This window comes from Tachyglossus aculeatus, chromosome 17, assembly GCF_015852505.1.
Source record: "Tachyglossus aculeatus isolate mTacAcu1 chromosome 17, mTacAcu1.pri, whole genome shotgun sequence".
Lineage (NCBI taxonomy): Eukaryota > Metazoa > Chordata > Mammalia > Monotremata > Tachyglossidae > Tachyglossus > Tachyglossus aculeatus.
The window spans coordinates 13,130,505-13,148,079 of NC_052082.1; the positions used below are offsets into that span (position 1 = coordinate 13,130,505).

General features: G+C 44.1%; 1 protein-coding gene across 2 annotated transcripts in view; it reads left to right on the forward strand.

Moving 5' to 3' along the window:
• Positions 1 to 17,575, forward strand: part of CCNI (cyclin I) — a 34,839-nt gene that overhangs the window by 15,088 nt on the left and 2,176 nt on the right. Inside the window, exons 2-6 of one of the 2 annotated variants that reach the window (XM_038759207.1) lie at positions 7,134 to 7,290; positions 13,835 to 13,963; positions 14,455 to 14,529; positions 14,670 to 14,810; positions 15,479 to 15,709. In XM_038759207.1, the coding sequence (XP_038615135.1) occupies positions 7,177 to 7,290; positions 13,835 to 13,963; positions 14,455 to 14,529; positions 14,670 to 14,810; positions 15,479 to 15,709 (690 nt within the window). In that variant the 5' untranslated portion in view covers positions 7,134 to 7,176. The remainder of the gene's footprint in view (positions 1 to 7,133; positions 7,291 to 13,834; positions 13,964 to 14,454; positions 14,530 to 14,669; positions 14,811 to 15,478; positions 15,710 to 17,575) is intronic. The other variant, XM_038759208.1, reaches the window with a different exon arrangement.

The window sequence follows — 17,575 nt, forward strand, 5'->3', positions numbered from 1 at the left end:
GCTAAGGATATGTTCTCTAGCACTCTACTTATCCCTCTGCCTTCCAGGTTTTAATGGGCTTTATGAGCCTGCTAATGCTTTTTATTTGAGATTTTATTATTGTGCAAAGTGCTTGAGTACCATTGGAAAGGACTTCATGAATTCCCAACCTGTGCTTAGAGCTATGTAGCCAGAGTATATTGAGGTGGAAGAGAAATGTTTTAGAGTCCCTCAGGGGAGATGTGAGGAGAAGGAAACCTCTAAAGCTTTCTTGAAGGATAACAGTAAATCATCTTTAAAGTTGATAACGTTGGTAATTATAACAAGTGTGTATGTTTCGTGCCTCAACTTTCTGGAGTTACTGTGCCAATTTCCTTCTTGTGCAGGTACCTGATCTAGTTGATTTGTTTCTTCTTTTCCTGTTATTTTTAGTTCCTATTTGGAGAAAATAATTTTAAGTGTTAATGTTTCTATATGGAGAATATGTATAATTTTTATTAATGGGGCTTTGGCAGGGCTTTTTTTAATTAAACAGGATCTGCTGGGGAAAGCTTCCTGGCAGAAGCTGTAACCTAGAAGAAGGGGCCATAGGTCAGAGAAGTTGATTGCCTCAAACATAAAGGGACAGGTTGGGCAGAGGCTTAGAGACAAGACCCTGTTTCTACATCCACACAGTATCGTCAGAGCTTCTTGTCTTTTCTTTCCCCCAAACGAATATACAATCAAGTTTCTTGAACAAATGCATTTTGGGCAAAAGAAAAAATAACTCTCCCCATAATGAAGTTTCGTATTCCTGGCAACCCATCAAAAAGTAGTTTTAGAACAAGTCTGGAAAGACCTTCAGAGACAGCGCCTTGTGAGTACTGTGTACCAGGGAGGAGCCTCAGGTCACTATTCCATGATAAATTTTTTGAATCATGTACTACTGCATTTCTGGGAGCACAGTGTAATTCTCATTGTAGTTCCCATTCCCACAGTCCTACATAGGGCTTTGGGAGATTGGGCTGGGCTTGGAATATTCCTTCTAGTTCAAACTTTACCCTGTTTCTATCCTGAGCTCTGAATTCTACCCCCGGGCAACATCTACTGGCTCTCTAGTTCCTCATACAAATTGTGGAGGACTCTAGAAATGTCACCTTTGGGAAAGTTAGGGGTTTGCTGAATGATTTGTTCATGGCTTCTTGGGGAGGAAGCTATTCTCCTGTTTAATTTATGTAAATTGTAGCTTCCCAAACTCTCGCTCTGACACAGAAGGTTCTTGGCTTAGATTTGTGTTGGCTTTTAGCGATTTGAAAGGTTTTAAAAAATATTCCCTACATTAGAAGTCATCTTATGTAAATGTAATATTTCTGAATGAGCCTAGGGTGGTAGGTTTTGTTTTGAAGCGAGGGTGAGTAGAAGTCATCTGGCGTTGCTTTTATGGATGGTACTGTTTGGTACCATGTTATGTGTTAAAACGTGGTACCACCTTTTATGTTTGGTACTGTTTGGTACAAGGAGTTTCTGTTTGGTGCCTGGACATGTACTTCAGTGGTATGAAGAAAGAGCTTTAAGAGATTAGTATTGCAAAGAAGAACCTGCTCTTTTCAAACCTGGAGTCAATAGCAATAATAATAATAATAGTGGTGGTATTTAAATGCTTACTATTTGTCAAGCGCGGGGGCAGATATAAGACAATCAGGTCCGTATACAGCTTCCAGGCTGAGGAGGAGGGAGCATGAAAGAATACATTTTCCTTGGAGTCACTGTGGCTGTTTTTTCTTTCATTTCTTCTTCAGCAGCAGCCTTCGTGTCTGAAATAGTATCTTTTCAGTTACTTGAACGTATGATACTAGAGGTTGAATGTGGAATTCCCCCGCTTTCGCTCCCCAGAGTGAAACAGACTCAGAAATCAAATGTGGATCGGACTGAAATAGGAAAGTGAAAAGTAGTAACTTTCGGGGTTCCCTAAAACCTAATCTATTTTGTGAGTAAGGAAGAAAAGAGGCTATTGTGACAGTCTGTCAATACCACAAAATGCTTTATATTATACAGTCCAGTCTGTCACCAGATCCTCTCAGTTCTACCTTCATAACATCTCTAGAATCTTCCGTTTCCTCTCCACGCAAACTGATAACATGCAGATCCAAACACTTAGCATTGATAGTCTTTTGACTTCCGCATCAGCTTCACTCTGCTGCCTGGATCATCTACGTAAAAAACGTGCAGCTCAGGTTTCCACACTCCTCAAAAACCTCCAACGGTTGCCCGTCCACTTTCTCATCAAACAGAAACTCCTTACCATCTGCTTTAAGACACTTGATCAGCTCTCCCCTTCCTACCATAATTTGCCGATCTTATGCTTCAAGCCAGCTTTCACATTTTGCTCCTCTAACACCAACCTAATCACCGTGGTCTCGTCTATCTTGCCACCTCCTTGTCTGTGTCCTCCTTCAGGCCTGGAGCTCCTTCCCCCTTTATTATCCAACCACTCTCCTCACCTTCAAAGTCCTATTAAAGTCACATCTCCTCCCAGAGGCCTTCCCTGAGACTGAGCCCTCATTCTCCTAGTCTCATTCTCCTATTCTCTCCCTTCTGCAATGTCTATGCACTTGGATTGGTACCCGTTAAGCATTTGATATTTACCTCTCCCTCAGCCCCACCACAGATACATACCTATCCTTACAACCTTCCATTTCCTTTAACATCAGTGGTACTTATTAAGCCTTTACTGTGTGGAGAACACTTTGCTAAGCCAGTCTGTTATTTAGTTTAATGTCTGACTTGCCCACTAGTCTGTAAACTCCTTGTGGGCAGGTACAGCTCTTCCGACACTATTATATTGTCCCAAGTCCTTAGTACAATGTTCTGCACATAGTAAGCACTCAGTAAGTACCACTGATTATATGTAGAGTATGCCATTGTTAGGATTTCATCTACAGATCATGTGCATTGTTTCATCATAAAAAGTAGGATTAGCTCAGTCTGTAAGCTCCTTGTGGGCAAGGAACCTGTCTGCCAACTCTGTTATGTTGTTCTCTCTGAAGCACTTAGTCCTTATAGTGAGGGCTCAATAAATGCCATTGTTGATGATGATGATGTTTCAGTGCTCCGAGGGCTCCATAATCCCGTGAAAGAAATCTAAACCCATAGAGGAGCTCTAAGACCTTGGTGATGATGAGACTAGATAGAAGCCGTGAAAATGGCGGTCTGAACTGTACACAGCAGTGTTGAATCACTTTGAAGTGGTTTTGCCAGTTGCTCAAACTGTCAGTTGACTGTAAATAAGTGAAGCTGTGAATTAGGTTAGAGTATCAGTGTTTATCTTTGGAAAAATGGTTAGTTGTTTCCAGTGGAAATGATATATTTCTTCACTAATCAGAAACTAGTGCTAGAGGTGATTTACTTTTTGTAATAGCACCAATAAGTAAGGGTACTTCTGGTTTTCTTGTTTTGATATGTTTGGATTTATTTTGAAAAACAAGGAAAGGTTGCCATTTGCATAGTGTACTTGATTCACAATCCCTTTGTGAATTTGTCAGGAAGTTTTTTAGTGTGAAGTGCAGGGTAGGCTCTCGGTATTTAACATAAATAATAATAATAATGATGGCATTTGTTAAGCGCTTACTATGTGCAAAGCCCTGTTCTAAATGCTGGGGGATACAAGGTGATCAGTTTGTCCCACGTGGGGTCACAGTCTTAATGCCCATTTTACAGATGAGATAGCTGAGGCCCAGAGAAGTTAAGTAACTTGCCCAAAGTCACACAGCTGACAAATGGTGGAGTCGGGATTAGAGCCCAAGACCTCTGACTCCCAAGCCCGGACTCTTTCCATTGAGCCACGCTGCATCTCCTTCTTGGTGTATATCACATTAAGAAAGAACTGGTTGTTTTAAAGGTCCTATAGCTTTGGTATCTGAGAGGATAAACAACTAAATGAAAAATAAAATATGGCCTTTGTGATCAAAAGTTTATTTTACCATTGATTAGCTGATAATTACATTGTTTTGCGGGAAGAAGTATTTACAGGACTGTGCCCTTCATTCATTCATTCAATCATATTTATTGAGTGCTTACTGTGTGCAGAGCACTGTACTAAGCGCTTGGGAAGTACAAGTTGACAACATATAGAGACGGTCCCTACCCAACAGCGGGCTCACAGTCTAGAAGGGGGAGACAGGCAACAAAACATATTAACAAAATAAAATAAAAAATGTAAATATATACAAGTAAAATAGAGTAATAAATCTGTACAAACATATATACAGGTGCTGTGGGGAGGGGAAGGAGGTAAGGCGGAGGGGATGGGGAGGGGGAGGAGGGGGAGAGGAAGGAGGGGGCTCAGTCTGGGACGGCCTCCTGGAGGAGGTGAGCTCTCAGTAGGGCTTTGAAGGGAGGAAGAGAGCTAGCTTGGCAGATGTGCGGAGGGACGGCATTCCAGGCCACGGGGAGGACGTGGGCTGGGGGTCGACGGCGGGACAGGCGAGAATGAGGCCCAGTGAGGAGGTTAGTGGCAGAGGAGCGGAGGGTGCGGGCTGGGCTGGAGAAGGAGAGAAGGGAGGTGAGGTAGGAGGGGGCCAGGTGATGGACAGCCTTGAAGCCCAGGGTGAGGAGTTTCTGCCTGTTGCATAGGTTGACTGGTAGCCACTGGAGATTTTTGAGGAGGGGAGTAACGTGCCCAGAGCGTTTCTGCACAAAGATGATCCGGGCAGCAGTGTGAAGTATAGACTGAAGTGGGGAGAGACAGGAGCATGGGAGATCGGAGAGGAGGCTGATGCAGTAATCCAGTCGGAATAGGATGAGAGATTGAAGCAGCAGGGTGGCGGTTTGGATGGAGAGGAAAGGGCGGATCTTGGCGATGTTGCAGAGATGAGACCGGCAGGTTTTGGTGACGGATTGGATGTGAGGGGTGAACGAGAGAGCAGAGTTGAGGATGACACCAAGGTTGCGGGCTTGTGAGACGGGAAGGATGGTAGTGCCGTCTACAGTGATGGGAAAGTCAGGAAGAGGGCAGGGTTTGGGAGGGAAGATAAGGAGTTCAGTCTTGGACATATTGAGTTTTAGATGGTGGGCAGACATCCAGATGGAGATGTCCTGAAGACAGGAGGAGACGCGAGCGTCATGAAGGGAGGGAGAGAGAGCAGGGGCAGTGATGTAGATTTGGGTGTCATCAGCGTAGAGATGATAGTTGAAGCTGTGGGAGTGAATGAGTTCACCGAGGGAGTGAGTATAGGTAGAGAACAGAAGGGGACCAAGAACTGACCTGAACTGACAGTAGGAACCCCTACAGTAAGGGGATGGGAGGGAGAGGAGGAGCCCGCAAAAGAGACTGAGAATGAACGGCCGGAGAGATAAGAGGAGAACCAGGAGAGGACGGAGTCTGTGAAGCCAAGGTTGAGACAAGGTTGGATAGCGTGTTGAGGAGAAGGGGGTGGTCCACAGTGTCGAAGGCAGCTGATAAGGACCAAAGAGAATAGGTTGTATTCAAAATTAAACCCAAAGGTCACCAGGAAAGATCAGTTTAAAAGAGTCTGAATATTCAGAGTACTAACCATTTTGTCTAAATTTTCAGTTTTTAGTAGTTTTGTACTTGCTGATGAACACACAGAAAATAAACTTATTTTTTAGTCTTTCAGTTTAAATATTTGTGGGGGCTTATACTCCTTTCTCTGTGTCTTTCAAAATTTCCAGTAGATTTTATGCATTTTAAGTGGTTTTAACATATTCTGCAGTTCCTCAAAGGGGCTTTTATTTGCAGACTTATTGCTATGGTCCCGCCCCTCTCTAGCTACACTTCCCAAGTGGGAGAACAGTTGCTTGTTTTCATTTGTTGGTTCTGTCGCCTTGAACAATTAAGTCTCAGGCGTTTAACACTCATAGGAATACTGCATATATTATGATGTATTTTCTTTACATTCAGAAGGCTGCAGTTGGCAGCTCTCCAAGCTGCTGGGCAGGTGAGAGCATTTAAAACTTTAAAACTCGCCCAACCGTCCCCCGCCCAGGCCCTTGGACTGAGGGGGGAGGAGTGGGAAAACACCCAAACCCCCCACCCCCCCCAAACCTGAGCCGTTAGGATAGGGGAATCCCTGCCCACCCTCCAAGCTTTTGCGATCTTTTGGGAACCTCCTTTCCCCACTGGCGGAAAGAGCTGTTTCTCTGATATCACATTGTGCCGTGCACTGTGTAATGGCTCTGAAAAACAGACTAGCCTCAGGAAAGGGGGGAGGGATTCATGTGCATTTGGGAGGGGGTGAGAGGTGTAGAATCACAGTGAAATAAACTATGATAATGTGTGAAAATTGGCTCTTTGCACACCAACTGGTTAAGAGATTTCAAAAATCTTGTCCACCCCTGCTCTAAATTTGTTTGAAATTTTGAAATTTTAGATCAAACCTAGTAGAAAATGAGACTCCAAAAATACCCTATTCTTGCCCTCCACCCCCCCCCCCCCCCCCCCCCCCCCCGGCCATTGTTACTGGCACCCTATTTAATTATACCTTTGAAAACATCCTATATATAGCGGAAAAAAGAACATTTTTCCTGATATTTCCAACTTTGAACCAAACATTCTTTCTTTCAAAACTCATTTGAAGCTTACCTCTTCTATGAAGCTTTCTAAAATGCACTCCTGATTCTTGCCTCTGTTTGTGGTTTTCCAACTTACCTAGCTCTCATTTATGCTTCTGAAATTATTTTTACTCCTATGTACCTGTTAGGCTCCTTGCATCTATCACTGGTTATCTACTCATAATAAGATTAATTGTGATATTTGTTAAGCGCTTACTATGTGCCAAGTACTGTACTGAGTGCTAGGGTAGAATCAGGTTGGGCAATTTCCCTGTCCCACAGGTAGAAGGGAGACTAGATATTGACTCCCTGCTTTACACATGAGGAAACTGAGGCACAGAAAAGTTAAGTGACTTGCCCAAAGTCATCCAGCAGGTAAGTGGCAGAACCAGGATTAGAACCCGGGCCTGTGCTCTTTCTACCATGCCATGCTGCTACTTGTGGGTTCTATCTTGTGTTTATTCTGTCTCATGAGCAGATGTTTTTTGTCATTTTTTTTAAATTTTCTAGAGTGCTTAATACGATGCCATATACAAAAGGACTCACTCGGTAGCTATAGTGTTGAATGTTGGGTCAGTAGGCTTTCTTTGAATTTGATTTTGCAGGTAGCCGTATTGAGTTGGGTGGCAGGCAGATTCCAAGGGTACCATGAAGTTTTCCGGCCCCTTGGAGAACCAGAGGTTGTCATTTCTCCTGGAGATGGCAATCTCTAGGGAAGCCCAGATGTGGAAGGTGAATGTGCCCAAAACACCCACCAATCAGGTAAAGTTTTCTCTTATTTACTATGGGGTCATAAATTTTATCGGGAATGTGCAGGTCTTGGGATGTATAAAAGTGACTTAGAAAGCTCTTTAAGGGAAAATCAGCGCTCTTAAAATAAATTCAGATTAACAGATTTCTCTTGTATTTGTCGCTGAAACCCTGTACCGTGAAGTTCTCTACTTTGCCAAACATAGAAACATGGAGGTCAGTTAAGCAAAGCAAAACAGTAGAAATGCCGTTACTGGTTTAGGCCCTCGGTGGAACCTTGCTGTACCTACCAGGGGCAACAAAATGCTTGGCAAGTGATGGTTGCTTTCTTTGATGTCTGTTCCAATTTTTAAGACTGGCCCATCAGTACTCCACCCACTGGAGGCACTAAATACTTAGGATGGTGATCTGACACCTCCTTCGCCTGCTTTCTTCTCCTCCATCCCTAACGTTCCTCCTAGAAACCATTACGGGTCCCGTATCCGTGAATTTTTCCAAATGCTTCTACAGCCTTCTGATTTTTTTTTTCTTTTCCTGACTTGCCCAATGTCCCTTGGTAGAGAATTCTACCTGCTTTTGGAAGGTGTGTTTTTGTGTCTAATTCCTCCTGTCTTCCGTGGGAGTCCCTCGTCCTGTTGTGTGGGATTTGGTGAGCAACCTTTGCGTTTGCCTTTACCCACACCCTTTGTGTATTTGAACGGCCCCTCCCATTTTTGTGTTTCCAGATTGAAGTATCTTAGTCTCTTCAGTCTTCTCCATCTCTCTTGCTTCCATGCACTATCTACAGTGCTTTGGATGTGCTTCGCGCTCAGTACATAACATTGGATTGATTGATTTCCCCGTCCCTTTTACCACTTCCCGTCATTCTTCTGTAACTACAAGCTATGTATCGTGCATTGTTCCACGCCCCCTGTGTACATTTGGAATAAAATGAAAGATGGTTCCAGCTTTTATAGTGGCAATTCAGTCATCCTACTTGACCTCTGTCCCGTTTTCCCCCCTTGCTGGTGTTTCCCTTTTCTCTTTGCGTTCTTTTCTTAGCCCTGCCACTTCAGAGCCATCCTTGCAGGCTGGAATTGTAATCCAAATCTAGATCCAGATCCATAAAGGAAACATATTTGTTTTTGGAGGAGACCCGGGGTGCATGCTAGAAACAATGGAATGGAAACAGAAAAATCAGCTAAGTTTTTAGCCATTTTATTTGACAGTTGTTCAATTGACAGTTACAAGGAAGCCTTCTTAGTACAATTGCCTTTTATCAGTCAAGGAATATTTGGATAAATGACTTATTCTACACCTGAAAAATCTCCCCCGCAACTCTAAACTGGCTTCTTTCAATCACCCTCTCTATGTGTTGTGTATTTTTGATGTGGGGGTGGGATGAGGGCAGTTGTGTATTCTAGCCCCGGGGGGGGGGTCACAGATGCCTAAGAGACCCTATAATAGTATAGCTGCCTTCACCTACAGCAGAGCTCCTTCTGTTCGGATGGAGTCAAGGCTAAGGAAAGTTTGGAGAAGCAAATCTCTTCACACTATGTGAGCTTTGGATTTCAGATCTAGTTGTTGGAACCAGGTGGAATGGCAAACAAAAGCATCATTCCTTTTTGGGCTGTGGGCTTACTAGATCTGGGAGTCTTTTGACTTTGCTGTGGGCCTACTTAGATGCAAAGATGAACCAAGCAATTTAGTAATAGTGGCACATAAGACACTGTGATGGCCATGTTGCTCAGCTATTTGCTACTTGAAGGCAAGGGCCTATATGTAGCTATTTATTGTGCATCCTAGGGGCACTGAATCCTGGCACTGATGATTGCTAGGTCCCCCGCTCTGAAAGCAACCCTGAACCATGTCAGTGGAACATCTTTATCCAAGGATAATACAGTAGCCACTAGGTCCGCTTACTCCAAGTGACAGTTCTTTTTTTCCCACCAACGCTTTCGTGAAATTTTTTCACTTGCCTTGAAAATACTTCTTTGGGGGAAATGGGCCTCTTGCAAGGGGAGGAAGGTGAATGGTGAAGACTCTAGCCATCCCCTGCAAGAAAATCCGCAACTGTTAAAAAGCAGGTGAAAGGGAGAAACTGCCCCCATCAACCCACAGAGTTTAGGCCTCTGCCTAGCCAGAGCACAGTGAGATGTAGTCCACTGTTGTGACATCCATCACCAGGTGTTCAAGGTGAATGTGGAATTGCAGTTCACCAGGATGAGGAGATTCCCCACTGAAGCAGCTGAACACATATTAAGGGGGTGGTAAATAAGGAAGCATCACAGGCCAGAAACAGTTTGAGGCATTTCCATGAATTCATGGACAAACAGTTCATCACGGGCTGCCCCAATTTTTCTCCTAGTTGTATTTATTGAGCGCTTACAATGTGCAGAGCACTGTACTGAGTGCTTGGAAGAGTACGATATAACAATGTGTTGTGGATTTAAAGGGGAAAAGCGGGGAGGTGTTAGTTGTAACCAGGCATGATTGCACCAAGAGTGGTGGGGGCCCTGGCCTGCACTTGTTTCCTCCAAGCTTCCAGGTCTCACTCTTGGAGATAGTCTCGGGCTTGGCTAGACTGGAAACTACTAACCTGGTAACTGGTAACGACCCTGCCAACGCTTACTTGTAGGTGGGGGAGGGGCCAGAGTGGAACAGGACTTCCAGTAAAACCTTGAGATTGCAGGGAGAAATTTCTAAAATCAATTAAAACGCCCTGGTAAAGATAAGAGGGGAGAAACTTCCTTGTGAACATTGCTCTAGCCAACAGTGCATTCAGAGCTCTGGAAATAGATCAACTCTGATGTCTGGGCGTTTCCCCAGGACACTGCAAGCCAGGGAAAAAATAGCTTGGATAATTGTCGGGATCAGGCTGTAGGGGACAAACCCATTGAATTTAGACTTCACCCTTTAGAGGATTATTACACTTGTGAAATGTGCAAACCATTTGTATTACTCAGATATGGGTCTTGAGTTTTGGGGGGCGTGTTGTAATTCTCCTAATAAAGATATGAGTGTTGATTCAGTACTATAAAGAAGTGGGACAGGGATGCTGTCTGCAATGATACAGTAAAGAAGGGACTCAAAATTGTGTCTCTAGCAGTTATTACTACTATCTGTCATCAGAATTTGCCACCACTTAGTCTTTCCCCACTCTTGCTTCTCCCTTCCTATTCTTCCTCCTTTTCCTACTCGTCCCTGCTGCTTCCAGATGGAAAATGTTTGGAAAATATTGAAATGAATGATTGGGAGAAAAGTGTTAAATAGAGCATTCTACAACTGTTGGCTCAGTTTACCTGGGCACTTGTCAGCTGCTTCATGCTTTTCTGTTTTTTTCAGTCAGTCAATCAGTGGTATTTATTGAGTGCTTACTGTGTGCAGAGCGCTGTCCTAAGCACCTGGGATAGCACTGTCTTAAGCGCCTGGGAGAATACAACAGTTTGCAGACATGTTCCCTGCCCACAACCAGCTTACAGTATTGTATAGAGCAGATTTGTTACATTTTTGAATTAAATCATTCAGTCGGATTTATTATGCTCTTACTATGTGCTTACATTGTACTAAGTACTTGGGAAAGTACCAAACAACAATAAGTGAGTCCTTCCTATAGTACAAATCAAAAGATCGTGAAGTGGCTTTTTTAATGAAAACGTTAAGTATTTTCCCATGTGTTTATAGATAAATCAGTACATGAAAGCAGTTGCATTTTTCCATCTCCCTCCTTTCCAAGCCTTGACTGAGCAGTAAATGTATTGGTTTGGAGTTGCATCTCTTGTTTGTACCTGTCCCATGGTAACAGACATCAGTGGCTGAACTCTCATTTCTCAAGGATGCTGATTAAAGGAAGAATCATCATCATCATCAGTGGTATTTATTATGTACTTACTGTGTGCAGAGCACTTACTAAGAGCTTGGGGGAGAGTATAGTACAACAGAGTTGGTAGATACATTCCCTGTCCACAATGAGGGTACAGTCTAGAGGACTGTGGGACAGTTATCATGCTGACAGGTGACTGTGTGGGGATAGGGAGAAAGGCCAGAGTTTAAAAGGTTATCATCATTGTCCTTCACCCCCACAGTCATCCTGGGAAGCTGAGCCGTTGGGGCAGTGACCTCTCTCCCACAGTTTAGGACTGGGCAGAATTCAGAGCAGGGCTAGGAGGCTTCTGTGCAGGGGTCTGATAACTCTTTTCAGAGGTGGAGCCCACTTTCATCCTCCCACTCCCATTCATTTGTCTGCCCCCGAACTCCTCCAAATAATAAATGAAGGCTTGCAGTTCGAAGGTGAGGTTAGAAGAAATTCAGGGTTGGGTGGAAGTGCTAGTCAAACAGAAACAAACCGAAGACTCAACAGAATAATCTTGAAAGGATAGCGAGGGATCATCTGTACCAGTCCCCTGCCTCTAGGCAGGCAGTGAATGACTGAGTCATTCAGAACAGATGGATGCCTGTTTTCTGCAGAGGTCTCCAAGTAAAGATCGTCCCTTGTTAGCCTATTCCAGTTTTATCATCCTGATAGTAAAGATAGTCTTCTCCTGGTTTAATATATGCCAGCGTGGCTTAGTGGAAAAGAGCCCGGGCTTCGGAGTCAGAGGTCATGGGTTCAAATCCCGGTTCTGCCACTTGTCAGCTGTGTGACTTCGGGCAAGTCACTTACCTTCTCTGGGCCTCAGTTCCCCCATCTGTAAAATAGGAAGTAAGACTGTGAGCCCCCCGTAGGACAACCTGATCACCTTGTAACCTCCCCAGCGCTTGGAACAGTGCTTTGCACATAGTACATGCTTAATAAATGCTATCATTATTCAGCACTTAGAGCAGTGCTTTGCACATAGTAAGCGCTTAACAAATGCCATCATTATTATTATTATATGCCATTGCTCTTGTTTGGGCCAAGGTAGATATGGAGAAGCACTGGTCTGTTCCCTCCCCACCAAACACTGTATCAACTTGAAGGTGAGCTCATCTAGACAACACAGAAGATTAAAAAAAAAAACAACTGTAGAACTAAATCTCTGTTTCACTTTGAGCACATCAGTTCTTGGCTGTAAAAAAGTTAAAGTTTACCAAGGAACATAATAGTTGATAAACTGAGCTGGAGTTTTCCGGCTCTGGTGGCTTTGTAGGTCAGCTTCAGTCCTTTGTCAAGGCTGTCTTTATCAATCAGTTGTATTTATACTGAGAGGGCAGAGAGCATTGTACTAAGCACTTGGGAGAGTACTCTGTAAAAGAGTTGGTAGGCATGTTCCTGCCCACAAGGAGATTACAGTTTAGAAGGGGAGACAGACAATAAAATAAACTACAGGAATGTATGTAAGTGCTGTGGGGCTGAGGGTGGGGTGACAAAAGGGTACAAATCCAAGAAGATGTGATTTTAATAGGGCTCTGAAGGAGAGGAGAGTGATCATCTTTTGGCATTTGAAGGGGAAAGAGGGGGGTGTGAGTTCCAGGCCAGTGACAGGACCTGGGCAAGGGGTCATTGGCAAACTAGATGAGATCAGGGTACAGTGAGTAGGCTGGTGTTAGAGAAGTGAAGCGTGTGGGCTGGGGTGTAGTAAGAAATCAGGGAGGTAAGATGGGACTGAGGCGAGCTGACTGAGTGCTTTAAAGCCTGGCAAGGAGTTTGTTGCAGAGGTGGATGGGCAGTGATCAGAAGTTCTTGAAGAGTGGGGAAACATAGACTGAACATTTGGCAGCAGAATGAAATACGGACTGGGGTGTGGAAGAGGCGGGCAGGCTAAAGCAGTAGTCAAGGCAGGATAAGATAACTGCTTGGATCAGCATAGTAACAGTTTAGAGAGGAAAGGGCAGATTTTAGTGATGTCGTGAAGGTAGAACCGACATGTTTTGGAGAGGTGATATCGGATGAAAGAGTAATGAGTAGAGCATAATACCAGGATTATGGGGTTGTGATGGGGAGGATGGTGGCATTCTCTACAAAGATGGGGAAGATAGGGTTTGGGGGGGGAAGATGTTTTAACAAGGATAACATGGGAACTTCTAGGAAAACCAAAAAGAGCAACTTTGTAAGACCCAATATGCTCTAATACTTCTCACATAATAATAATGATAATAATGGCATTTGTTAAGTGCTTACTATGTGCAAAGCACTGTTCTAAGTGCTGGGGTAGATACAGGTCTACTTTGGGGCTCACAGTCTTAATCCCCATTTTACAGATGAGGCAACTGAGGCACAGAGAAGTTAAGTGACTTGCCCAAAGTCACACAGCTGACAATTGGCGGAGCTGGGATTCGAACCCATGACCTCTGACTCCCAATCCCGGGCTCTTTCCACAGCCACGCTGGGCACATGCACTGTGCCCGGTGGGTCCTTGACAAATACTGTTACTAGTGCAATTTTATTAAATTCAGCTAAAATCGATGAAAGATTGGATACCGAAAGAGAGTGTGCTCTGTTTCCATTGTCTAATTCTTGCTTAACTTCTGTGTTTAAATTAGGGGTTGAGAAGCCTAACTCTTAAAGTGGGAAATTTCATGGACTCAGTCGGGGTAACCTTTGGTGCTCCCCAGTGCGTGACTCATGCTTCTTGTTTTGTGTGTGTTTTTTCTCCAGGAGGTTTCTCCAACCCAAAGGGATGAGGTGATTCAATGGCTGGCCAAACTCAAGTACCAGTTCAGTCTTTACCCAGAAACCTTTGCTCTGGCCAGCAGTCTCCTGGACAGATTTTTAGCTACAGTAAAGGTAAATATTTTAAAACCTAATATTAGGCTAGTATAAACCCGATTAAAAAGTGGGCATCACTACAGATCCAGGAGCATGAAATAGTTGTGCAGTCTTTGTTAAAAAATTGTAGTAGAATTAATTGATACAGTGGTATTTATTGAGCACTTACTGTGTGAGCATTGTGAAATGATTCTGTCCATGAAGAACTTACAGACTAATGGGGAAGACAGGTGGACATAGATCATATATGTAGGAAGAAAACGATAGGTAGGGTTGGCTAATGGCAAGCGTATGAAGAAATGAGTGAATAAATGAAGTAAATTAGTTTCTACATAAGTGCTGTTGGTGGCTTTTTATGCAATGTATTGATTGGTTCTTGCCCAGCATCATGGTGGCTGCTGTGTGGTTATAGGTCAGTTCATTTTATATACAGAAAATCAGTCCTGAATCAGAGCCAGGATGGGATCACGTAGCGAAGATCTCATTGAGTTTTTTGGTCTGAATTCTAGGCGCGTCCAAAATACTTGAACTGTATTGCAATCAGCTGTTTCTTCCTTGCTGCCAAGACAATTGAGGAGGATGAGGTAATTTTTTTTCCTCTCTAGAGCTTTTTTTTCTAAAAAAAGTTTATTTCCATACTTTTATCATTCCTTAATTTGTCACTTCTTTGCTAGAGCAGGAGTGAAAGCATTTTCAAGCTCATCTTTCCCCTTTTTTTTGATAGAGGATTCCAGTACTGAAAGTGTTGGCCAGAGACAGTTTCTGTGGTTGTTCTTCATCTGAAATTCTGAGAATGGAGCGGATTATCCTGGATAAATTGAACTGGGACCTTCACACAGCTACGCCATTGGATTTCCTTCATATTGTAAATATGATCAGCATTTGCAACCTTAAGAGCTTACCCTTCCTTGTAGGTGGAAGTCCAGAAGTAGATCTCTTTGCCCCTTTTTTCTTTAGCGAAAGAGAAATTCCAGTCAGTGTGCAGAGCACTGTATTGCACGCTTGGGAGAGTATCAATCAATGGTATTTATTGAGCGTTTACTGTGTGCAGAGCACTGTACTAAGCACTTGGGAGAGTACAAATAGGTGGATAGGATCCCTGCCTACTACGAGCTGACAGTTTTGAAGGGGAGACGGTTATTAAAATGGATTACAGAGAGGGGAAATGGCCGGGACTAAGGATATATACACAAGGGCCACGAAGCTGAGGATGAGGTGAATATCAAAGTGCTTAAGGAGGTACAGTCCCAAGTGCATAGGCGACCCAGAAGGGAGGGCAAATTGGGTGAAATGAGGACTTAGGGAAGACTTCTTGGAGGAGATATGATTTAACGATGAGAGCTAGCTCAGAAGATAAAAACGGGTGACATGTGATAACCAAATACAGTCCCAGGCAGCAGTAATGATTTATTACACATTTTCATGACCAAAGTGGCATTTGACCACATTTTGAGCAAATCACAATCTGTTCTTTAGTCTCCTGTGAACCTGATCTCTCCAAGTCACCACGAACGTGTTGCTTCCGATTTTCAGTTCCATGCAATTGCGGTGTCAACCAGGCCTCAGTTGCTGTTCACCTTGCCCAAGCCGAGCCCATCTCAACACATGGCGGTCCTCACCAAGCAACTACTCCAGTGTATGGCGTACCACCAGCTCCTGCAGTTCAAGGGGTCCATGCTCGCCCTAGCAATTATCAGTTTGGAAATGGAGAAACTTATCCCTGATTGGCTAGCTCTTACAATCGAGCTGCTCCGGAAGGCACAGGTGAGGTATAAATGCCTTAGGAAGAGCGCCTTCCTCTCTCGCAGTCGTTTGAGCCCGAGAGAGAGAAGTCATTCTTTCTTTTCAGCAGGCCTGTGAAAACACTGTGCCCCAAGGAAGCGCTGCCTTACACTAACTGGCTACCTGAGAAGCAGCCTAGACTAGTGGAAACAGCCCAGGCCTGGGAATCAGAGGCCCCGGGTTCTCATCCTGGTTCCACCACTTACCTGCTGTGTGACCTTGGGCGAGTCGCTTCACTTCCCTGGGCCTTGGTTCCTTTATCTGTCAAATGGGTTTTTTTTTAATGGCATTTATTAAGCGTCAGTACCTGTTCTCCCTCCTAGAGTGTGAGCCCCATGTGGAACCTGACTAATTCATATTTACCCCAATGCTTAGTACAGTGCTTGACGCGTAGTAATCACTTAACATGCCCCAATTATTATTATCTTTAGCTGGGGTCCAGAAGACTGGCTTCAGGATCTTACGCTGTAGCCTCCTTCATCCATAAGGAGAGGGAAGTAAACTAAGAGAAGGGAAGGCCACCTACCTGCACCTCAGAGTGCTCTCTGGCTTGTTTATTTAAAATGTTTTTCTCCAACAATTTAGAGAGATCACCACCCTCCTTGTTGGCACACGCTCACTTGGCTTTGAGGAGCACTGGGAAACTGTCCTGGCACCTCCACATTTGGCTTCAATGTAGCAGAGCTACGTACTACCCATTTCCCTAAAAGCTAGGTCAAAAGAGCTGCAAGTGACAAGAAAGTAACACGTCAGGAAAGTGTGGAGTTTTTTGTTGAAGCCGCAAGTAAAGAAGTGTGGTGTTTGTGCCCGGCTCCAACAGACATGAGACCCTACCTTGTTTTCAATCAGTCAGTCATATTTGAGTACTTACTATGTGAAGAGCAGTGTACCAAGCACTTGGGAAAATTAGCAGGTGTGTTCCGTGCCCGTTGTCCCTCAGTCCTCATCATTGCGAAGCATAAGGCCTTTACAGAGCAGCCGAACAATTCCTGGGTATCACTTTAGGCCAAGGCTTGACAGTCTAGGAAGCTAGGTACAAGGGGCGATTTCCAGAAGCCAAGAGCTGGCACAAATCTTTAAGAATTGTGATATTTGTTAAGCACTTAAATTATTTGTGCCTCATCTGTAAAATGGGGATTAAGACTGTGAGCCCCATGTGGGACAGGGACTGTGTCAACCCGATTTGCTTGTATACACCCCAGCACTTAGGGCAGTGTCTGGCATATAGTACACTTAACAAGTACCTCCACTTACTATGTGCTAAGCACTGGGGTAGATACATGATGTTTCACCTGGGACTTACAGTTAAAGTAGGAGGGAGAAAAGATATTGAATCCCCATATTGCAGATGAGGGAACTGAGGCACACATAGAAGTGAAGCTCTTGCCCAAGGTCACCCAGCAGGCAAGTGATGGAGATAATAATAATAATAATGATGATGATGGTATTTGTTAAGCACTTACTATGTGCCAAGCACTGTTCTAAGCGCTGAGGTAGGTACAGGGTAATTAGGTTGTCCCACATGGGGCTCACAGTTTTAATCCCCATTGTTCAGATGAGGTAACTGAGGCACAGAGAAGTTGTGACTTGCCCAAGATGGGATTGGAACCCAGGACCTCAGATCCCTGGCCCTGGCTCTGTCCACTAATAAAAATAATAATGATGATGATGGTATATGTTAAGCACTTACAAGGTGCCAGGCACTGTTGGAAGCACTGGGGTAGATACAAGATAATTGGGTTGGACACAGTCCCTGTCCCACATAGGGCTCCCTGTCTTAATCCCCATTTTACAGATGAGGGAACCGAGGCACAGAGAAGTGAAGTGACTTGCCCAGGGTCAAACAGC